Here is a 24,117-nt window from a genome sequence, read left to right as displayed (position 1 = left end):
TTATTTACATTTTTCTTTGTTTTGGCTTCATTTCAGGTGAAGAAGAATGTCAGTGTGAAGCTGATGTTAAGGAGGAGCTCAGATTAGACCAACACTAGGCCATCTGCTGATAAACAGAATTACATATGAGGTTTTCCCCTTTCCCAGGACTTTGAGAGATCACTTTGCAGTCTGGCGGCCATAACTAGTGGATACTAACAGAAGTGGGAAATTGCTGTGTTGGAGTGCAGGTTATTTCAGTCAAGCTAATTACTTAAAAATACACTGTTAGCATTGGGCATTTCTCGCTTGAGCGGTCAGAAGAGCTAAATTGTCACTCTTTCCAACATCGAGACAAAAGCTGTGATCAGATAAAGTGAGGTGTTCTCACATACAAGAATGTTGGCCAACAAATGCCAAAATAAAGATTTTCTACTTTAAATAATTGCCAACACCCTGACCAGTGTAGTGCTGGGCAATAAATCAAGACTGTATTAAAACAGATTTTTAGTTTTCCTTCCCAAGAATCACTTTTACAGTACACAGTACTGATGGAACTGGAGCGATATTTTGTCAGCTAAAGTGATACGTACTGGGAAACAAATTCCATATTGTGCATCGTGCAATAGCTGTGGGACTTATTAGTGCCAAAAGGCCTTGAACCCATGCATGCTGCACCATTGCTTATTGATGATGTGGCTCAGTTAATGCAGGAAGACTTTCCCTCGTGCCAGTCACTATGTTTCCAGCTAAAAGTTTGTTCTTGCAGTTATCCGTAGCTGCTCTCAAATTTGAATGGATAGCAGCACGTTGCTCCGTGACCCCTGCCTTTCCACTCCGAAGCATGGAGCTCTGAGCTCTGAGTAGGCAGTGCCAATGCAAATCAGACGTCAGGAAGTGCATAGCCAGACCTATGCTTATCCGCCTCCTGCTTTAAACTGGTTCCACAATGCTTCTCAGGAGCTGAAGTGTTTTGTTTTTTCAAAGTTCACCAAAGTTCAGAAGTCAGTCAGTGTTATTGCACAGATGAATTTGGTCTTTCAGTCTCCAAATTTTGTTCTTGCTGTCTATGGCAGCCTGTTCAATATGCTGAACAACTTTGGAGCGAAGTTTCGAACCAGAAGATTACTGTAGAGTGTATTTGTGCAGATGTAGAGCCTGGAGCTTATCAATTAAAATGAAAAGAAGATAAGCTTTGTGTCAATATATAATGATTATTCTCACATCCTACAGCAGAAAAAGCTATTAGGATTTTTAGAAACTGGGCCTGGTCAGAGCTGTATTTCCTCCCTCATTCAAATCAGTCTGGATTGATGACCATACAAAATCGTTGAATAAAAACTTGCTATTTGTAACTGGATCATTTTTTTCTGGTAATGAAAAGAGCTTCTTGTCAGCATGAGAACACAACTAGATAGGACAAAGACTGAAATGGATAGGTGGTCAAATTGATTATCTTTATCTCTTATGCAGTCAGTTGTACAAATTCAAATATGTCAGAGCGAGATGGATGTATGTATGACAGTACATGTAGAAGCCATCATTTCTTTTCTCCTATTTTGTCACAAAATGTCCTTTCTATGAAGATGCAGTCAGCTAAGCTGAATATATACAGCTCATAGCTTTGTGAGTGATTATTTTTCTGGGAGCAGTTCACCTCTTACTGTAATCATTGTTAATATAAGGTGCTGAGCAAGCTCATTTATTCACCTCAGAGACCCCTTACATTGTGAGGGGCCAGAACTCTGCCAATAGCCAAACATTTGTTATGCTAATTTGTCATTTCAGTTTTCCCGTTCGGATGATCTTGGTATTTCTACAAAACCTCCCTCTAAGAATCCTGCATGAACATAAAATCGAAACATGATCATTTGATAGCCATCTGATACGCTCAGCAGTGGGAAAATGTTTGATACAGCAAATGGAGTGCATACGGTTGATATAACACTGCAGCGTTCATTAAACATATTTTTAACTGAACTGTTAAATGAGGTTAAATAATGAATGTCGCAAGTCATCAACTCCCTTATTCATTTTTTTTTTCCAGTTGGCTGAGTGCATAAAATCTTTGTCTTGTGCCTCACATCCGATACAAAAAGAATGAATTCCTTGGACTTCTCTACAACTGTACAGAGCATTATGCTATAATTCCTTCCTGGGAAGCTTTGCTGCTGTGGTTCTTGTCTTGCATTGTAATTGTATGCAGGAAGGCATTAGGGTGTTAAATGTATTTGTTTCACAATGTGTGACAGGATGTAGCAAGTCCGTCTAGCAGAAACTCTATTTAATGGATTCACATGCAATCAGAATAATTTAAGTGCTGCTCTGTCTCAACATATTAGCGGTGGTGACATGTTGGAAACAGCTGATGGGGCTTCAGTTGAGCCTCTCTGCTCCCCATTAGCTGAGGTATTGTTGTGAGGAAATGGTGTGGAGGGTGAGCGATTGTTGTCGGAAGTTGTTCGCAGAAAGTTAGCCTTGTGTCTTTACTGCTGCACAGTGCAAACGTGGATTATTTGATCAGCAGTCGTCTTCCTCATGTCCTCTTTGGGTAAACATGTCTTGCTAGATAAAGTGCAGCTCAGGGAGTATGCATGTGCTGTGTGGCATTAGTCTTTGTGTGTGTGTTTGTGTTGCATAGACTGTAAAGTGACAGTGTTTCCTGTCTCTACTCAGAGGTAAGCCCTGCCTTGTGGATACATGTGCTCAGATAGGCCTCGGGTTATTGCAACATTTGTCTGGGTGAGGTTCAAGGCGTGAGGCAGGCATGGGTGCAGCCTCTGAATGATTTACCTTGCATGCCCACTTTGTTGAAGACGTAGAGGAGATGAGGTCGGACTGTTGTCTCCACTCCATACAGCGCCATATATCTCACCTTGTTTAAACCTTTATCGACAGACGGACAGGTATGTGTCTTATGTGAAGGAAGCCGCGTTGTTTCGTGCCGGAGCTTATTCAGGGTAATCATTGATAGAGTGACAGAGTGTGCGTATCTGTGACTGCTTCTGCTCTGAAAGCAGACATTCCTTTGCCATTGGGTGTGTCAATATGACCAAGGCATTTTCAGCAGAAAGCGAAACATCCTCTAATAATAACTTTTTGTGTTCTGCTGCTGGCAAGTCCGCCGTGCGCTTACCGAGAATTAGTCATCGTCTTGAAAAGAATTTTCTAGGCCACTGAGAAGTCCCAGTGTGCTGATAGTAATCAGTGCACTGTCTCAGGTTAAGGTTAATATGTGACATGTAGTTTGTATAGGAATATTGGTATGTTTGTGTCACCCACATTCTCAAATCAGCTCAGGGCAATTACTTGGTCAGGGCTTCAGTCAGCACTTCTTGCCCATGTGCTTAGCCTAATAGTGTGTACAGAAGGGGATTTCAGAAATTGTTTCCGAATTCAGTGATTTGCTGTAAAAACATAATGCTGATGTTGTGACTGCTTTTTGAGCTGATGCAAAAGTGTTTTCCTACCTCCGCCTCCATTCTGGGGGATTTACCGAGACTGAAATATATTATTGTTCATCTTGGTGAATTCTGATAAATTATACTTTACCACAAATGTTAGTTTTATTGAGCAATGTCAATACAGTGCTAGCAAGACGTAATTAAGTATTGTGGGTCTTTGGGGACAGTTTTGCTGCTGCTGAGAGATTAGTAATGGGACTTTATTTGTCCCAGCAAAGATTTCACTCTCTGCATAATGCTGCTTTATATGTTATAAGCAACCATGTGCCACAGGGGCCTGAGAATGTGTGGGTTTTCATTAAAAACACGCCAGATGATTTAACTGATTAAGTCCCCCTGCACAAGTTAATCAGTGAATATCTAACTTGGGCTTTGGATGAAAACCTGCAAAATTCACCCATGCCTCATTTGTCCTCATCTCGTTTGCCACGGTCAGTTCAGCTCAGAGCTCATCTCACACAATGCAGCTCTTACCAATATGCGATACTGAGTGCTGATTTGATCCCAGTGTTGAATTAATAGCTATGTGGAAGAGAGCTCAATATGAACATTGCTTTCCTAACGCTGTAAAACAAAATGTAACAAATAAATTCATTAATATAGATTTCCTGACTTATTATTTGAATAATACGTATGACATTCAGGCTCGTTTTTTTTTAGGTCTGATCTAGGGTTTATAGCTGGCATATTTCTTTATTGTTTTTACTGCTCTTGTGGTATTTATTTATACATAATAAGCCTATTGAATTAAACCGATAATATACATGCGTGCCAGAGAGCTTTGGTGTTGTATGACGGCGACCTCTGATTGTCGTGGGGCGCTGTACGAGTGTGTGTTGAGGCATTTAAGTTCCTGTTTGAGTATTACTGTGCTGTTAATAGAGAGATGTCGCCTGCTGTTGGTTCCTTAAGATCAGCTCTCGGCTCTGTTTTCCCAGCCCCCTTTTAGCTCAGCAAGTCAGAGCAATCAGCATTTGAACCACCGCTTCTCAAAGACTCCCTGCAATTGAAATTCAACTAATGTATAATTATTTCTTAGCTCATCTCCATTTGTCTGTATTTAATGCCTGTGACCTGGTGTCACTCAGCCTCCTGAAGACAGATCTTCCTCCTGCTGACAGGCAGACAGTGGATCTTTTGACTCACAGGATCACTGCATGTGCTCAGGTGATGGCAGTTTCTGCTTTTCTTCTTGAATTAAAACTGAGAAGAAAGGAATGTATCAGTCTGTGCATTTACGTCTGATTTCTACAGTAACCTGATTTCTTAAATGCCATGTAAACAATGTGGGATTAAGAGAAAACCCTTTAGAACAGCTGAATTGTTGCTGGATAAACCTCAATGAAAGATTATTACTCATAGTGGTAAGTCCTTGAATCCAAAATGATAATTGAAGGTCAAGCAGAAACACAAACTGAAGTAAAAAAATAATAAAGAAAAACGGTCTTCGGTTTTAACGGCTTAAGTACAGGATATTTTGTAAAACTGGGTTACTTAAAGTCAAGGAAACAGTTTGCCCTCCCACTGAAGAGCCTGACCGGTCACCACACAGTCAATTCAAATGCTCTAAGCAGAAAATAAAAGATTCCCTAAGAGGGCAGAATGATAAATCACCCAGACACTTAAATATGCAGTCCTGACTCAGTATATGTCCAGGGAGAAATGCACTTTCTGACCAGATGCACGTAACCACAGGAGGTAAAATAACCGTGTTTTTTGCGGTTCCCCTGTGCATGTAAACGTAGCCTGTGTGCGATGGCTGATATTTCCTACTGCATTGTTCTTTGGAGAAGGTGACACAAGGCACAGGTGGCTTTCAGAGGGATCAGAGCACTGATGAATGTCATGTCTGTAGATTAAATTGATGCAAGAAGGCAGTGTTTGAATCCGGGACAGTAAATCTGTCCAAGAAACATTCCCTTCAGAAACATGCTTTTCCTCTTAAAGATTTGAACGGAATCGGTACTTTAAAACATGTTGAGCCATAGCTTTCTATTTCCTTCCTTCCATAAAGTATGTTTAATTGAGAGTCATGGAAAGTGGGTTTGTGTAAGAAGCTCAGAGGAGTGGCTGGAGTCTGAGGTCAGTAGATCAGACCACGTGATCTGACGAGTCAGGGTGGGGTCAGACTAAGACTTTTCTTGGCAGGCTTGCAGACATTGAGGATTATGATACTTTAAAGGGGAGCTTTAGCTTTGACTAGAAAGAGTGTGTAGTAAAGAGAGATGCTTATTATTCCATGCTGAAACATTGTGAAAAATCTGTCTCTGAAGAGAAGCGCTGTTACAAATAATCGGGTTTGTTTTGTCATTAGCAATGCTCAAAGATTTTGTCATGCTGCTGTACAGAGTGTTTACTTTCTGCTTAGTCGAGGGAAATAACCGTGATGGTAATAATTACACACTGGTTTGCCTCTTTGTTGCCTTAAGGATGAGAACTACACAGTACGGTCCTAAGGCACTCACCTAATGACAGCCTTGTGTCAGTATGTACAGGCCGGGTTCGCCCCAGCTTCTCACCTACTTACCCAGTGTTGATGTGCAAACTGTGTCAGGGTCGGACGTAGCAGAGTTTTAACAAGCAGGCAGTTCAGCGAGGTTAATTTTTCCCTTTAGCATTAGGAGGGGAAACGCAAAGAGAAATGTTGAAGAACCAGTTAGCCGTGTGCCTATAGGACTGTGGTAGGTTTAGCAGCAGCAGCAGCATCATTGTCTTCACTCCTGACCCCAGACCTGCTGACAACTCCAAGCTAAGCAGAGTGAGATCATCCTGGACCAGATAAAATGGGGAATTTTAGAGGTAGGCTCAGGTACACGTTGCAGTTTTTCTTTGTTTAATTATGTTTTTAGTAGGCTTTCCTTTGTATGTTGTTTGTTCTGCCGTACTTTAATTTCCTACAGTCTGTTTTGTGTGCACTTTCCTGCAGTCAAGTTTAGACTGCTCAGAAACATTCATTCTGACAGATTATATACACAGATTGTGGTCAAGATGTGAGGATTTTTTTTTCTTTTTCTTATTCTTTTTTCACAGAGTAGCAAGTCTTTTATTTTTTTTTGTGTTGGAACTTTTTGATGTAAAGGGTTACAAAAAGGCATGTTAAGACATTTTATTGTGGATTTGTGGTGATTTAAATGTGAATTATAACAGTGCCTGGCCTCCATGACTTCTTGTTCTTTGTGTGAGAAGATACTGAGAGAAAGAAAGAAAGCAGAAGGGATTTTGTCTACCCTGACCGGGTTGGCAACTTCTGTCAGTTTTAAAATTGCACTCAGTCAGGCTTCCCTTTGCTGTTCTCCTTTTGTGTCTGTGTAGAAGTCAGGGAGGAGGTGGAGCTCTGTCAAATTCAAACAGCTTTTCCCCGTTTCCTGTTGCCGTATTTTCTGGGAATCAAGTGCCATGTTCTTAATTCAGAGGCTGCAGAGAGGTGGGTGGGAGTCAGGGCAGTACACTGCAATACTGTGAATGAGCAGGGAAGGAATTTGGGAGACTGACAAGGGGGATACATGGAATATCCTGTGCGGCGAACATACTTAGTAGTAGTAAAACTTTGTCATTCTACACCACGGTTGGCACATTCCTCGGTCCAGCTCAGACACCTTGAAATGCTCACGCGGCCTTGGTGACAGAGTCCCAGAATACTTCAGGGTCATGTTTCTTCTAAATATCTGGGGGACCTCCCACGTACTTCATGCCCCCCCCGCCCCCCAACTGCCCCAGTCCTGGCCAAAAACTTTTATGTTCTCACTGTAAACAACCCAGCCAGCTCACACAAACTGGCAGTCGGCCTGAGCAAAATGATTCCTTACTCATCTGTGTGTGCAGACGGACTCAGGTTGGTGAGTGCTTGTACTTGAAAGTGCATAAACCTTTAACCCTTTAAAATGATGTCTGATGACAAGAAATTGACTCATTCAGTAAAGCTACTGCATATCGGGTCTTCCAGTCACCCACGGGCTTCCATCATGGATTAAGAATCCTGTAATGGACACTTTAATGGAGGGAGTATTCAGTTGCTAGAGGCAGGGCTATTTTGTAAATTACCATATGGTTATTTCATGGTGGTTTTAGCAGCTAATATTCCTCTACATGTCCAAAAAAAAAATGTCTCGCCACCACATTCATCACCTTGACTGCAATTGGTGTTTGATTTAGTAAATCAAAAGTAAAAGTGAATCATGTAGGTCAGGATATGTTTAGAAAGCAACGGGTGGAATATGCCTTTATGGTTGTATCTTGGTGGGGACGGTGGCTGTGGATCTGTAAGGCAGTAAAAGTCATTGTAAAATCCCCGTTTCCCTAAAGCCACATACATCCTGCATTATTAGATCTCTTGCTTTTGTCTGCTGTTGCAGCCCATAGTTGTAAGGCAGCCATCACAGCCTTTAGCTGCCCTGTTTGGCTCAACAGGCTCCTTCTAGTAAATATGGATCCACCTTGAGCTGCGTTCCCTTGACACTCTTCCTGTCAACAGATATAATGAGACCATAACTATTCGTTCTAGTTTCTCATATCAGTCCTAGAGAAGAGGCCAGAGAGAGAGAGGAGAGTGCGAAGGAGACCGAGAGCCCCTTATCTCTTCTGTCTGACTTGTTTTTTTGTTTTATTTTTTTTCCAGAGGCCTGCCGTCACTCATCTCCGTCAGCCTTTTCCCTGCGTCTTACCTACAAACCTGTATATGTTAGGCACCTTAGGGCAGCTTTTGCATTCCTAGGATTTGAATTTGTCTTGTTTTGCGCCTTGACTGGAGTCGTTGGCTGTCGTTCTGTTTGTGTTGTGTTTTTTAATGTGACTTTATTACGTACACAGATCATTATTTAACTTGCGTGTTGTTTCAAGGACATATGGCATTGATTTGCACTATCACAGACATGAAACATTGACAGCCTTTTTCTCTTTGGGCCATATGGCATGCGTGGGTGTGCGTTTGTGTTTTCCTGGTGTTGGCGGCGTGTGACCATTGATAGTCACTCTTCATCACTTGCCCGTGTGTGTGTATGTGTGTGTCTAGGAGTGGTGCAGTGTGATTGCACACGCATCCACCTAGTCTGGTATGTGTGTACAAGATTCTGTGTGTTCTTGTCTTTTTTTTCCCCCCTACAGAAGAGCGCCTGTGATGACCAGCTCATGGTGTGTGTGTGTTTGTGTGTGTATGTGTGTTTTTGTCCACACAGGAGGAATGCCAGCTCCTGAGCAGAGCCCAGTGACGGAGGAGGGGCTTCTGCTGACCATCCGCGACAGTTCAGCTGGCCGCAACATGGAGGCTGACAACACCGCCACCAACATCCTGGCCTCTGTCAAAGAGCAGGTAGTGTGTTACTTGACTAAGAGCGTATCTTACATCTCTCATATTATGGCGCTGTTAAAGCTTTTATGATATACTCCGTGACATTTATAGAACGCTAAACTGTCTGGTGACTTACATTTTGCCGAGAAGAAATCCACTGGGCAGTGTGTGTCTGCAAATTTGCGTCACACACCCTGTTGTCACTGTAATCATATAACTTACCTCTGCAGCACAGAGTGCAAGCAGAGAGTTGTTGTTTGTCTGTGTGTGGGATGATGGAAAGATTTTTTTTGTTTGAAGCAGAACTGTGGTCAGAGTGGACTTTGTTCGTTTCTTTTTTTGTCTTGCAAAAAAAAAAATACTGAATGAGCTTGACCAGGAGACTATTGGTTGTTTATGGCCTGCAGCCATGGCCTGGCTTGCATGCAACCAGGAAGATCATCTCCAGCAGGGTTTGTGAGCCTTTGTAAGGGACATGCCCTCTGACTCACTCCATCTATGCCTTTCTCTCTGTGATTCATCCACACTCCCCTCTGTCACACACACACACTCACTCTCTCTCTCCTTTCCTCTCTGGCTTCTCTCCAGCCCTCCATATTCCTGGGAATCCAACACAGGCCAAACTGGGCTAAAGAGATTTAGCTCACTATTAATGATGTTAATTCTCTTCTGTGACATCTGGCGTACCTATCTCTTTCCTGAGCGATACTTAACTTGAGCTATGGTTTGATATCAATTAAATGCCTTCTCTTTTTATTATCTGGTTGTTATTGAATGGCTCACAGAAGTCCAATTTAGGCTTACTTCAGGAAGGTGGGTATTGTTTACATGAGCAAAAAAGGAAGGAAGGAGGGAACACCTGTCGATGTCACTTCCTTCCCGAGAGTATTCCATAGTGGCTCGTCCGGTTAGAGCAGATATCCATGCAGGCAAGCAGGAAGAGCAAGTAGACTGCCTGAGCCGTTGCCGTTTACAGCGACTGGCTGAAGACATGCCTCAGAGGGGATTCCTGCGAAAGAGTAGAGACTGTAAAATGATCTTTCTCTTCAGTATTTAACTGAGTTGGAGACGCAAACCAGAGGGTGAGTGAGAGTAAAAAGATGAAGGAGGTCAGAGACTTGGCTTGTGTGATTGTGGGGTTTTTTTTCCCATCTCCTCCGTGCTTTTGCGTGAGGCTTTCCTGTGATTGTTGAGAGGCAGACCTTCGAGGGATCTCGCTGTCGATGTAAACATGCAAGCCTGCTGTGCTGTAGCTGTGGTGGCGGTTAGGGCTGGGGCTTAGGATGACGGGGTGTTTGGTAAGTGTTTACTCTATGGCTCTACTATCTTTTATGTTTTTTGTCCCTTTTTTTTCCCCTACCTTTTCTTTGCACGGTTCCCGTCTCTTCACTTGTCTCATTTGCTTCTGGTCTTAATTGTCTTTCTTACTAAACTTTAGTCTCTGCCACTGCTGTAATTACAGCAGCACAGGCTTTGCCCAAATGCCCAAACAAGGACAGTTTCACCAGCATCTTATGATTGCTCCTTGTGTATGAACGTGCTTTGACTTGTGTCTTCTCCCGTTCTTTTCGTTCTTTTTTTATGACTTCCAACGAGCTTAATTTTTTTCTTTTGTGCTGCAGTTCCTGCTTATTAGAGTCCTGTCTCTGTGCCTCTTTAATAGCGCCGATCCACCATCTGGATGTCACATCCATAATGGGTCATTACAGACCCCATTTAAGCGCTTAAATGTCAATGTTTTACTTTCTGCACATTCCTACTTGCTTTGAAGAATCACAAACGTGTTAATTTTCAAGCCTGACACAAACGCCGTGTTGTAATTCAGAATTAACTTTACATATTTCCTCTCTTCAGTATTTATTATCTGTTGTTAAAGTTTAATTTAACCTACGGGGTTGTTTCAAGGATTATGTAAGACCCAGTTTTTTATCTGTTTCATCTTAGGAGTAATTGAAGCAGTGCGAGGCTGTGCCTTTTCTTTGGATTCAGCATTTACGGCTCTCTGGTGTGTCTTGTCAATGTATTTAACTTTTTCTTTATTATTACTGCATAGGGTCATAAAGTCTGATTGGAAATCTGTTTTCTGACTGTCTTTTTTAAAACTGAAAATTGTGAGCCGTTTGCCTTCTCAAGGTGATTCTTAAGTGAAAGTATGATTGATTTTAATGGAATCTGACATGGATGTCATCATTCTGCTTTGCCGGGTGTCAGGTGCTGCCTCATTGTCGAGTCACACCAACCATATGTGACAATGTGAAATGTGACGGCACGTTTTCTTAGCTTTCTTGATGCATCATTCACAGAAAATGAATCTTCTCTGCTGTCAGTCTGGTTTCCATTTGATTTCACAGCTTTAATGTGTTGGATAGAGTAATGCAATAAGTCGGTATTATTATTGATCAGGTCCCAAAGTGGTTGTATCACAGTGGTATGTTAGTGTTTACAAAACCCTTTTGTTTTCAGTTATAATTTGATAACATGAGGTTTTGTTCATTTATAATATTTTTGTTATAATTTTGACATATTGTACAGAAAAATCATCCATGAATGATATAAGCAGTGCTGTTAATTGGTGAAGTCAAGACTTTCTGTGATGTCCAAATTGCCATGATTTGATTTAAAGAGTGATTTAAAAACAGTGCAAGAGCAAAGGTTTGGTTTTGATTTTCATTGTTTTGTACATTTGAATTGTGATTAATTTACCCTCCTCTCCTTCAGCAACTGCCAATGTGTTGCCTCGTAAATGTGTGCATCTGTATCACTGTTGGTGATACTGGACCTTGGCGAAACCATGCCGTATTGTGCATCCCTTGCTTTGGAACAGTATTTGGAATAATGAATTGAATTGATATATTGATAAATCTGGGCAGCCTCCAACAGTTTTGGTAACCAACATTGGCCAGGTGTTCAGGGGAGAGAAAATAAAGTTTGAACTTCTCTCCCATCTGTTTTCATGTTAACAACCAACTGCAACTTTTATAATGCCTTCCAAACAATGTGTGTGATTAACTCAATATTTAAAAGGTTATTATGTCCCCCGCTACACTACGACAGCAGGCTTTTCACCTCACTATCAAGTGAGGAACGACTATCAACACTTTTTCCTTCCAACAGGGTCGGGCAATTCGTCATATCAGCTAGTTCCTTTCTAGCATAACCCGACCCTTAAGCTGGATACTAGTGCATCTTACGTTATGATTTTTCATTTTAGTCCCTTCAGCTCATGCTTGTAACCACTATGCCTTACAAGGAGTGCAGATACAGGTTCAGTGCCACTTTCACTCATACCGAAGTGTATTGATGGCCACGTTCAATCAAGTGGCTTTTAAACCACTTGGCCATCAGCACTTTATGACTGTTCAGTAAATAAAATGGTTGACAGCTTTTTTTCCTGAGCTAACACTGTGGCCATTTACATGCATACAAAAAAAATGCCATATCATTGCCTGACTAGGAGACTGCCTTTTTGACAATGTGCGATATTTTGTGGACATTTTTTTTTCTGTGTGGTGGTTAAAATACTATGCAGCAGCAGAACACATAACAGTTTTCTTCAGCTGAAATTTACAAGTCATAAATGGAGTTCAGTAGGGGGCAGAGGTGCAGTTTGTTGCAAACTGTTGGGCAAGAGCAATCTACTGCTAAGAAGATACATTAATATTAACGAAATGTCCTACATAGATGAAAGTATTAGGATGGGGCAGTTTTTTTCAGGGGTTGGGCCCCTTAATTCTTAATGTTTCACCATACCAAGACATTTTGGACAATGGCACGCTTCCTCAACAGTTTGGGGAAGGCACCTTTCTATTCCAGCATGGCTTTGTGTCCCAAGGTCCATAAAGACATGGCTGGATGAGTTTGGTGTGGAAGAACTGGACTGTCCTGAGTCCTCACCTCAACCCAATCTAACATGTTTGGGATGAACTGGAACAGAGATTGTGAGCCAGGCCTTTTCCTCGAACATCAGTGCCTGAACTCACAAATGCTGTAATGCATGAATGGGCAAAAACTCCCACAGAAACACTCCAACATCTTGTTGAAAGCCTTCCCAGAAGAGTGGAAGCTGTTATAGCTGCAAAGCTGTCTGTGTATTTAGAATGCAATGTCATTAAAGACCTGTTTGGTGTAATGGTCACGTGTCCCAATACATTTGTCCATATAGTGAATTTTTCTTTTACGTGTTAAAGCATTTCTTCAACATCCATTCAGACGTCTCTCTGTACAAGTTTAAATGCACATGCTGTATGTAGATGTTGGAGTGTCCTGGCAGTTGCACCCAGCACTGTATTCAACAGTCTTTTCGAGAACAAAACAAATGTGATTTGATTTTGAAACTAGTATACAGGAGCCCTCGCGCTGTCTAGCAAGGGAGACTGTAGCACCCACACGGAAGACATCAGTGAGTGTGAGGTCAGGTCTTTAAAGAGGAACTCATTGATCACTCTGCCCTCATCTCTGCTTCCTACCACATCTCCCAGGAGAGGAATAGCTGCAGGTACTGTGGGCCTTTCAGTTGCATCAGCTTTGATTTGATCCTCACCAAGCACCCCTTAATGTACACACGTCTTCAATGGCTTCTCAGTATGCCTATTTTAGTTATGTTTGTGTTACAGCATCAGTAGGCACGGGGAGATGGAAATAGTGGGAGGGATGGTGGGGAGTGACGAAGCTTGTGCCTTCCTGACAAGCTCGAACACTGTTGCAGATTAAACCGGCTACGTATAGTTGGTATATTGAGGATTATTGACTTGAAATGTCAGGACTTAACCCAGGCACACTGCATTTTTACAGCCACAGAAAATTACAAGAATCAGAATCAGCTTTATTGGCAAAGTATGTGTACGCATACAACTAATTTGACAGCTAAAAAACAGGAGGGCAAAGCCTGACAGGCAAGTAACAATAGCAACAAGTCAAGTGTTGATAGTGTAAATTGTAAATGTTATAAATAGTGCAGTGATATCAACATTTAAAGCTGTTTTCTTGAGCCACTTCTTGTTTGTATCTTGTAACACAGCTGGCTAAAATCCAGCAATCCAGCAACACTTCAGGTGTGTCCAGAGTATTGGAACCAGTTGTGTTTTTGTTGTCACATTTATCAGCAGCAACGTGTTCTAGCATGTGTTTTTCTGTTTGTGTTTCTCTACTAAAAAGGGTCATGATCAGAAACCCAGTTCAACTGCAGGGCCTTTTATTTGGCAGATACAGTGCCAAAGGGGTTGGGATGCTGTCTAAAAATTAAGTCAGAAGGCAGCCATTTGCAAACAAATTGTGTTTACAGATGATGGTTTTGCAAACTGTTCCTGAGTCCATCATGTGTTTGACAAAGTGGGGAACTTTGCTCCATCCTTGCTTGTGAACAGTTGAGCCTTTGCAAGAAACCCCTTTCAAACCCAGCCATGATACTGTCACCTATTACCTGAACCTGTTTACTTGTGGTATATTACAAATTGGTGTTTTTTTTAATATTCCACAACTCTGTCTTTTGTTGTCTTGGTACTGTTTTCAATAGATGAATTTCATGGGTGGAGTCGCAAATTGTCACCGTCGATTTTTGTGTTTGTATGTTTCACACAGTGCCCCAACTTTTTTTGCGAAATCTGGGCTGTACTTTAGATGTGTTTGCAGGGAGTAAGAGCTTTCGACAGGTTCAGAGGAGGTTCTTGGCCCTTTCTGTGTTGTAGAGAGATTTCCCCCACAAACATAAACATAATCTTGTGGTCAAATTAGTCCTTGCAGTTTAAAGTGCTATTGAGCAGATAATTTCTAGTATCAAGATTGTGGTGTCTTACCCTTGGAAATACTGTGTTTTGCTGTGCTACTTTTCCTCCTCCATTATGAGGCTTTGCCTTCAGAGTAATTCTGTTATTAGCTGTGCCTGGACATGCTTATATGTACCACACGCCTGGCAAAAAGGGCCTTTTAGGCGTGCCGCTCTGTGATGTTTCAACACACTGCCTCTCACAAAGCACCACAGTGGAATTTTCCCACTTTGTTGGAGTCCATTACACATGAGAAATCTGCCTGCCTCCTGCCTCTCCATGGCAAACGTGAGTTACACTCTGTGACCCGGTTTTTATCCAAGTCAGACACAGACGCACACAGGCAGACTCCAGCCTTCTTTCTAAAGCCCATGAGCTGACCTTGCTTTGAGTGCGACAACTCCAGCACCCTCTTAAAGGCTCGATGAGCTGGCTGAAATATTACCCTCTTGAGATACTGATGCAAGCCTCTGTCGTGTTTTAATGAAGCCAAAGTCATCTTTGTCTAAGTGACCCAGCTTATGGAGTTAATAATTTGGGCCAGGGCGAAGCTTCAAGGTAGTGTTTTTGCCATCATGCATTTCCATGCCATAAGCCCAGCAGAAAGGCTAAATTCTCTCTGTCTGCAGGCGATAGCGTCTATTCCACCTCCATAGGCAAAATTAGGACTCTAATTACAATCGACTAGTGATTTTCTCCACTCCTCAGGGTCTTATCTGCCTTCCTCTCCCTAGTGCTGCCTATATGACACAGGCAAGGAGAAATCTAGAGGCATAAGCATTCTGCCCTCGATTATAGTCATAAAAATGGAAGCCTGGATCCGAGCAATTACCCCATGGGGGAGCAGAACAAGTATGAGAGGGAAAGAGTGAGACAGATTCAGAGGGGAGGGATACAGGTGAAGGAGAGTACTCAGATATACAGAGGAGAAAAAAACACTCAGATACAGAGGGAGGGTTGTGGACGGTGGTGAGTAAAGGGAAAAGGACAGGAGTGAGAGTGTGAGCATGATGGAGGGAGGCAGAGTCAGAGAGGCTGTCACCTGTGAATGGTTCTCTAAAGCGCTTTGGCAGGAGGCTGTCAACGCAGAGGAAAACAGAAAAGAAGGAAAAGAGGAAGAGGAGAAAATCTGCTCTCAATGTGACATGATGTCAAAGGAGTGGTGTGTGTGTCTGGCACAGCGCAGCGCTGTCGTTTTGAACCCAGCCCCGGGAGATCTCCCTGAAACTAGCCTGTTAATACTCATCACCATCACTGTCATCATCATCATTATCACTATAATCATTGCCACCGTCAACAGCTCACACAGAGGACCCGGTCACTGGGGAGTACGAGTTGGGAAGGTGGAGGCACAGTAAATACTGCTGGGTTGTCCTTGGACTGGCGTATGCCCACTGAGGAAGTTTAGGTAGTTGACTGGGTGATTCACCAATGAAGTCTGTATCATCCTCTGCCCAAACGTCTCTCGGATGAGTTTCTCTAAATGACTGATCCTGCGGTAATCACACAAGTCATTGCAGTCTTTGTTCCCTACAGCAGCCTCCAGACTGACACTCCCTAGATTGCTTATTCTCCTCATTTTGGCCCCGAGCAGTGTTCTTTTTGTCTGACACAATGCTATTGATCCCTCAGAGGAACTGTATGTTCGCAGGTCTACGTGAATTGCACTGGCTGTGTGATTACACTGCTGCAGCATTTTTGGGTTTTTTGTTCCAATCGGGAACACACAGATTGATTTTGTGAGTTGTCCTCATTTACTGCCACTATGCCTTGGTGTTATTGTTATCAGCAGAATCACATTTTGTTGGAGTTCAACAGCTTGTAGCTGCACAAAACGACAGCAGGTCTAGTACAAAATTTAGATCTTGCAAAGACTTAAAAAAGATGCGGTGAATGAATAAAAAAGATTGGATTTTTGAATGTACAAAAGATTTATGCTGTGTATTTTTGAATCGGGGCTTTTATACAAAAAAGAGTGAATGATGAGATGATGCTGTTGGATCAGACAAACAGCTTTTAGAAGCCTGCTCTAACAGTATCTTGCAGACATGGGCCAAGACAATATCCAGGTGTGCCATGCATCTGAAGCCAGGAATCTTTTTAGGAGGACTTGTGTCCACTGCTACACAGGACTTCAGATTTGTAAATAATTTGAAATGATGCCACGTTTAGCTGGTTCCACTTGAACTGTTAATAGTCCATGAATCGTGCTTTTATAGTGTAATTATATCTGTCACACTGTCAATGTTAATGAGGCACAGTAAAACCATTTACTTTGATTTGGGATGGCACCAGTTTCCAACTCATTCCTTCTGTTTACTTAAATCACCTGAGCCAGTCACACCTCACCAACAAGGGCTCCAAATAATCTGTAGCACTTTGGTGTCTTAGTACTTGGTACTGAACAAGCCAAGACAGCCAAACAGGATGAACAAATAAATGGGAAAATCCTCCAAAAAAAGAAGAAAAGAATTAGCATTTTTTTGTGCACGGAAACAAAAGTTTTAACTTATCCTTGCATCTGTTCTTGAACACTGATAGGATTTTTCTTTTCTGCTGCCCCTCGCATGGTATATCCTCCATGTCTTTGTTATGGACAGTGTTGCATCTTTTGTCAATTTATTGTATGGCAAATGCCAGCTGCTGCACTTGGAAAAGCAGATGACAGTTCTTTAAATAGCGTTCACCACACAAGTGACAGTTTCTGAAATGACATTTTAATTATCAAGCCAAATTCTAGCTTCCTTTTCATGTTGAAATACATGGGGAAACAATGTTCTCAGTGGTCTTACTCATCTGTGTCGGCAGTGGGTTTTATCTGAAACACCACCAACGTAAAATTATTTTTGGAGTGATGAAGTCTGGAGAACGCTGTCATAGCCGGAACCTTTTTAATAGGGTGTAGCAGCTAACGTTATGACCTAATGCTTCGTGTTCTACGAAGTTGTTGGAGTACTGTTCATGTCTCAATCGCTTTGTTGGTTGTGAAAATGTTTAAGACTGTTCTCACATTATTTTGATCATACTAGTCTTTCTTAAGCTAATTTTCTATCTAAGAAGAAGAAGAAGAAGAATCATTTTATTGGCAGTATACACACACTGAATTTGTCTTTTGCATTTAACCCATCCGTAGTTGAACACACATGCAACACCCAGCAAATTGCATGCAGTGAAACACCTGGGGAGCAAATTGGGGGTTAAGTGCCTTGCTCAAGGGAACATCAGCCGGCTGATGGAGCGGGGTAGCATTTTTCGCACTAATCACTCCACCACACCCAAATTTTTGTTGCCCATCTGGTTGGGGAATCGAACCGGTGACCTTCAGGTCACAAGCAGCTTCTCCAACCTCTAGACCATGGCTGCCCCGCAATCCATATATAGGATTTCTTTAAAAAGGCCTGAGTGCCTTGCTTACAGTGATGACATGAGGTGGTGAGCATAAATCATACGCAGCAAAAATGTACTGGGACAACACTGAGGTCGCCATGGTGCGAACCATGATTGGATATGTGGAGCCAATGAATCAGATCCGCGCCAGAAAATCACATTTCTCATGAGCTTCTGTAACAGTATTATCCTGCTATGACCTTAAACTCCATGCCTGTGTATACAACTGCAGTATGTCATTTTACTCTCGATAGAAGAATTCCAAAAGTCATTTTAGTAGCTTTGCATGTTTCCTGTTATAAATGCTTGTAATGCCACAACAGAAATCCTGACAGAAATTATGTTCTATTGTAAACTTGCTTTTCCATTATCTGAGAGTGAATGATGTTTCACTTTTCTGTTTGTGCCCTCTTGTCACATTATCAGCTTATACAGTATAAAAGCTGTGGTGCAGCTGTGGGTGCCAAAGCAATTTTCTCCCTCTGATTCACCTATAGCTATGCCTGCAGCTGAATGCTCTCTTAGCTCAGCAAGCTGCTTTTTTAATGCCTTTCTATCCAACATGGTTATTCTAATTCTGCTATGGTGGCATGATGCTGCTCAGATGTTAGAATTTTAACAAGGTGACTTTGTGGCAGTTTATGTAAGTAATTGCACTGCGTGGTTCCTTCAGTTCTGGTCTCACAGCCTGTTCTGAGGCCTGTTCTCTTCGCTCACACCTCAGGCCTGCTTTTCTGTTCCTGCTGCTGCAGAAATCCTTTAACCTCTGCTGTCATTCTCCCACTGCGCAGCATTGTCAGGCTTTCATTGGAATCGGTCTGTCACGCTGCAGCGAGGATGCAGAGTTGTCAAGCCTCATTGCCACTTAATGAACAAACATATTTCTGGTAGAGTCCCCATTTTTGGTTAAGAGAAAGTGCCATCTGCACTAGTTCATACCAGGTGAATTTGAACATCACTTATGAACATGCAGCCCTTTCTTTCCAGGACCAGACCCAAATCATAGCATTACCAAAACACACTGTAAAACAAACTCACATGGACTGCAAAAACTATTAAGAATCAGATCTCAGGTCTTAATTAATAGTGGGATTTGCACACAACACTATAAAGGATTAGGCAAAGATTGCTCTGATTAATACCTCTCAGTTATTATTCTGTCATATAAAGGGAGATGCTGAGTTACCAAGAATATCCCAAGCACACTTTCACACATCACCAGCAACGCGTGACATTATGCTAATCTATCATACAGTGTATGTGGCATGTGTTGTGTTGTCGAGTTCTTGTTTTATGCCAGGAGGGGAAATAATGCATCTGTTCAGTAACAAGGGTGTGTTCATGGCGAGTCGTACATTACTTGAAAATGCTTTCATGTGCAGATATGCCAGTTAGGTAGATATCATCACGGATCTCTGTATATGTTTAGTGAAGTACACTAGCTTAAAATGAATACTGTGTGTTACATTTGTTTGGACCTCACAAGTAGACAGCAGTAATCAAGTGGAATAATTTTGAGCAGGATGTAGATGTTTTAATCCTTAACTCAAAATGTAGCAACCACCTTCTGAGTGGGAATATTTGCTACCGAGAGTGTTATTTCTGGAAAATCACTTGAAAATCAATCAGAGGAGTTTGTGTTGACTCACGAGAGAAAAATCTTGAGAAATCAATCTTTGAATTCATGCACCCAAACATACCCAACAAAGCATTAGATATGCATGCAAGTTGTAGTCGGAAAACACACCGAAATATATTTTGGGTTACAGAATTTTGTGTGTTTGTCCAATTGAATGAATTTTTAAGGGAAGCTAGCTACAATTCAAGAGTGTGCTGGTTGACCAATTAGTTTGTGAAAGATGTTTGAAACTCGAGTGCTAGGAAGAGACTTTTTATTAGACGGCAGACAGTCTGTCACATCTCAGCTGAAGAGCTTGGCTTGATTGGAAGGTTTGTTTACCACAGAGTCAGCAACCTGTCTTTTGGGGGGTTTCTACTTGCAATTAGTTTTATTGCAAATCAAGAAATCTGTCTTTGGAACAGCTGGTCTGGTCAAAAATAAAATACGACCAAAGGTAATTAATACATTAAAATGTGTTTTTAAAAGATGATAAATTAAGAATAATCTTTGTAGATATTGATTTTTCTTTGATTCTTGACTTCTGGTCTATGCCAAAGTACTGACTTTCATCGGTAAATTTAAATATACTTCGTATTTAATTTACTTACGTGATAGTACAGTAGTAGTTTACAGTGCATGTATAGGTCAGTGTATGTTAATAAAGCTGTATGACATTTGGGGTTTATATGTGCCTAAGCCTCTCTTATCTATGCTGCACCACAGTCTATGTGCTGAACCAGCACCGGGCACAAGCCACTTCAGGCATTTCAGATGAGTCTTGTATTGTCAGCATCCATAAAGATGACAAGGGAGCCTGTATATTGGTAGCGTGGTCTGCTGCCATGTGTCATCTGTTTCTTTAGGACCTGCCGAAGGACACAAGTGAAACAGGATCTGAATCAGCTCTTGGACTACATGCAGATCAGACCCAACGGGCTAATTGTAATGGCAAATAAAAGCGTTGGAGGCCTTGTTGGTACAGGAAAGCTGACCACCCATTGTCCCTGTCTTCCCTTTCGACGCTAAGCCTGATACTGACCAAGGCTGAGCTAGCACCCGTTAAATAAGCATATCCCTTGTTTAATGGTCATTACTGCTGTGCTCGGTCTGATCATTATGCTGAATAGATGTGTCCCTTTCTGTGTAGGGGCCAAGCATGGAAAATGCAATGAATTACACAGAGCAATGAGTACTCTCTCTCCATGGCTAATATGAGCCCTACTTATGAGTGTGATCCTTGTCCCTGTTTCATCAGACCGAGGCTCATTTTGGCACATAGCTCTGTGCTATCGCAAGCTAATTATGGACATATTGGATCCATATTCATAAGAGTCTTAATGAGTCATGCAGAATAAGGGATATATTGAAATGTGTGCATGAGAGAAAGAAAGCTTAAAAAAAGTTTTTTCATAAGAAAGACAATGACAAAGTAAAAAGTCAGGCAGTATTCTGATTGTCAAAGCTAAATTGACAAATTGATTAATCATGAAAAAAAATAATGATCATCACATTACTTTGACAGGAAGCCGTTAGATTGCACAGAGTAGGTCCCCATATTCTTCCATCCTCGTTCTCAAAAGTGTCAGCCATCCTCACAAAAATTAAAATAATTTAGTTTAATGAAATCAACTTAGAAAAAAAAACAATGCAACAACACAAATACCCTACAACTGAAAACAGGGCTGTCACCAATTTGTAGAAGAGAGTACAGAGCTCCATGCTTCAGACTGCTTCCATGCCTCTTCACAGTAAGAACACAGTAAACTTAGGGAGGGCATGCACACTGAGTATCAGTAGTGACAGAGACTCTGTGCCATATGTTAGCAACAGATGTCTCTTTCTGCTGTGCTTGATCAAGATCACAGAACATCTAATCAGCAGCACTGAAAGCCAGCTCACTTTTTTGTGTCAAACCTTAAAAAAAGGCATAGCTGCTTATATCTGTTGTGCCTGCATGTAGCGCTACATAATGAGAACTGCTGCCTTAAATGAAGTTGCTGGACTGGAGGAGGTGACACGCTGCCAAACAAAACAATTGGATAATGAGCTTAAAAGAAAGAAGGCACATAAGTGGTGGGCCAAGAATAGTGACATTTGCAGGAGCAGGAAATCTCTGTCTTCATTTGGATAGTCAACAAAATAGTTTGTTCTGTTTCAGAGTTTCCACATTTTTGCCCCAAACAGCCTGTATTGCTTACTGTACATTAGCCGTAAACTATTGGACAAGGACAGGCACTGGCGGGGTCTGTGTGTAAGCTGTGTTTTTTTTTTTGTGCTTTTTTTTTTGTTTTGTTTTGTTTTTGTTTTTTTTGGCATGTTCAGTCTCTGACTAAACTCAGCAACCACCAGAGACTTCTTTTTTCCCCCTCTCCTATTTGCACGTTCATGAACTAAACTACCTTTGCCTTCCATTCGGTTATCAACAAGGGCTATGAAAGAGGCTACCCTTGTAATTACAGTAGTCTATACAAAGCTGCGGCTCATAGTTGCAGAGAAGTTGAGAAATAAATACCCTTTTCAATCACAAAAGTATTAAAAAAAAAAAAGTGAACCGTGAGCTCTCCTCCCACCTGTAAACACCTATTTCAGAGCAGAATCCAGTGTGACTCTGAGGGTTTATTCCTCCAGAAGCCCCCACTCTGCCCTCAGCTCTCCCCTCCAGAGCTCCCCGGCTCTCAGCAGCTGAGCAGCTGCTCTGTCCAGTCCTTTCTACACAACACTGCAAAACCCTACACCACAGGCAGCTTTGTCACTCAAGCTGAATTCTCTGCCTTTGTTTGTAATCACACAGCATGAAAAAATTGCTTCATGTTTGTTGTGAACACAAGGAAATTAATTTTACCGGACGTCGTGACTGGAGAGATTTAAATATGTCAGGCTTCAACAGATTTTTCCAATGAAAAACTGGTAACTACTGGATAACGGAAGCCCTGCTTTGTCCCTCACTGCATGTTTAATCTTTTTCCCCCTAAAAGCCAGAATCACTTTTCCCATAAGCATTTGAAACATTCATACATGACTGTAACTCAGCTTTACCAATGCAAGATTCTACCTGTGTATGCAAGGTTGGGGGTGAAACTGAATTTAAGATAAGATAAACCTTTATTAGTCCTGCAGTGGGACAGTTCTCAGTGTCACAAGGATAGCAAATAAAGGTACAAACAGGAGGATATTTACACTTAAAAAAATAAATAAATAAACAGTACAAAAACACACATAATATTTAAAGTACTGCACAATTATTTACATTATTAACAGTAAGAAGTTATTGCTATTGCACTTAGGAAGTGGGGTATTATTGCACAATGAGTTATTGAAGTTCAGTTGTGTGTTGTATGTTACATGGTGTAACATACAATTACATGTGTGTGAATTTATTCTTGATTTATCCCATTTACACTCATGTGTATGCCTGTTTTTAATCAGACCACCATATCTAATAGGACTGAACTGTAATTAAATGTGTGAATGTTTATATTTTCTCCTCGCTGTCTCTTATACCCCTGTCTTGTCACTTTTTCAGTCTTGTTCTTAACTTCTCTTTCTCTGTTGCACATTGGTGTCAGAATCACACATTGGATTAATATCAGATTTGTCTCTCTCTATCTCATATTCTATGTTCTCTCTTATAAACGTGTGTGCACTCTCTGTAAAGTCATCTTCTATCTTCTATGTGCTGAACCAGCAGTGGGCAAAAGCCACATCAGGCCCCAGAAATACATAAATGATGAAGGCATTTATGGGTATATGCAGAAATGGTGTCCTAATAATTCAGTCTTTTGACTCTCCCTTGTGGAAAACAATCCTTGGACTGGCACTGCCACATTTTTTAATCACTTAAAATGGCTCAGTCCTGGGGCTTAGTGAGACAGTTGGACATATTGTCAGTGACCTTCAGGATCTGTGTGGGCTTTCATAAGGATTTGGTAATGTTCCCATAAATGCCAGTTCCTTAAAATGCATTTTGTGTCAAAAGCATCCCATGAATTGTATATGTTTTTGTCCCCTTGACATTCTGCGTATAAGTAGCATCAAAATATTTGAGTATTTTTACTGTAAAGTCACATGTAGATAGAATATAAAAGGGGATGATTGGTTCGAAATTGGCAATTTTCAAGCAACTAAGTCTGTCAGTAGGGGGTTAATGTGTCACACAGAGGACTGATTGCTTAATTCTTCTTCTAAGTAAATCAGTGTTGTCCATCTTTGTCCTGCTTCCAGAGCTGTACCTGCTCTCTCGTGGGTGTGTGTGGTTTTTTTTTTTTTTGGTTTTTTTTTTAATCAGGACTAAGCAGATATTACGATGGTCCCCTCCTCTATTTTCTGGGTAGTGTGTCTATTAACACTGGCTTGTGATTGGGATAATGATCTGAGAGTGAAATTCTTATATGCTCAATACGTTTTTGGTATACAGGGGAATTGCACTGCTTTTTCAAGTGTTTCTCCACTGGCAAGTAGGGCTCAAAGGCTAATTAAATTGGGGGAATAAAGTTATTACAGCCAGACGCCAAACAGTGCTTGCAAAGTGAATGTAAGGTAATAACATTGACAGAGAAGTTGTTCTAATTATTTACTTTGTTTAACTCTTTGATTCAATCAATATTTTCCAAGGCATGGCAT

General features: G+C 41.4%; 1 protein-coding gene across 4 annotated transcripts in view; it reads left to right on the top strand.

Annotated features, from left to right (window-relative positions):
- pkp4 (plakophilin 4) overlaps nt 1-24,117 on the top strand; it is a 73,427-nt gene that overhangs the window by 6,202 nt on the left and 43,108 nt on the right. For 2 of the 4 annotated variants that reach the window (XM_046404072.1, XM_046404071.1), the window contains exon 2: nt 8,615-8,748. The exons of 1 other annotated variant lie outside the window; for it this stretch is intronic. In XM_046404072.1, the coding sequence (XP_046260028.1) occupies nt 8,620-8,748 (129 nt within the window). In that variant the 5' untranslated portion in view covers nt 8,615-8,619. Of the gene's footprint in view, nt 1-8,614; nt 8,749-9,843; nt 10,026-24,117 lie in introns of those variants that run through there. One more of the 4 variants, XM_046404074.1, reaches the window with a different exon arrangement.

Source organism: Scatophagus argus, chromosome 11 (assembly GCF_020382885.2).
Source record: "Scatophagus argus isolate fScaArg1 chromosome 11, fScaArg1.pri, whole genome shotgun sequence".
In the NCBI taxonomy this organism is placed as follows: domain Eukaryota; kingdom Metazoa; phylum Chordata; class Actinopteri; family Scatophagidae; genus Scatophagus; species Scatophagus argus.
This window is presented reverse-complemented; position numbering and strand designations above follow the sequence as displayed.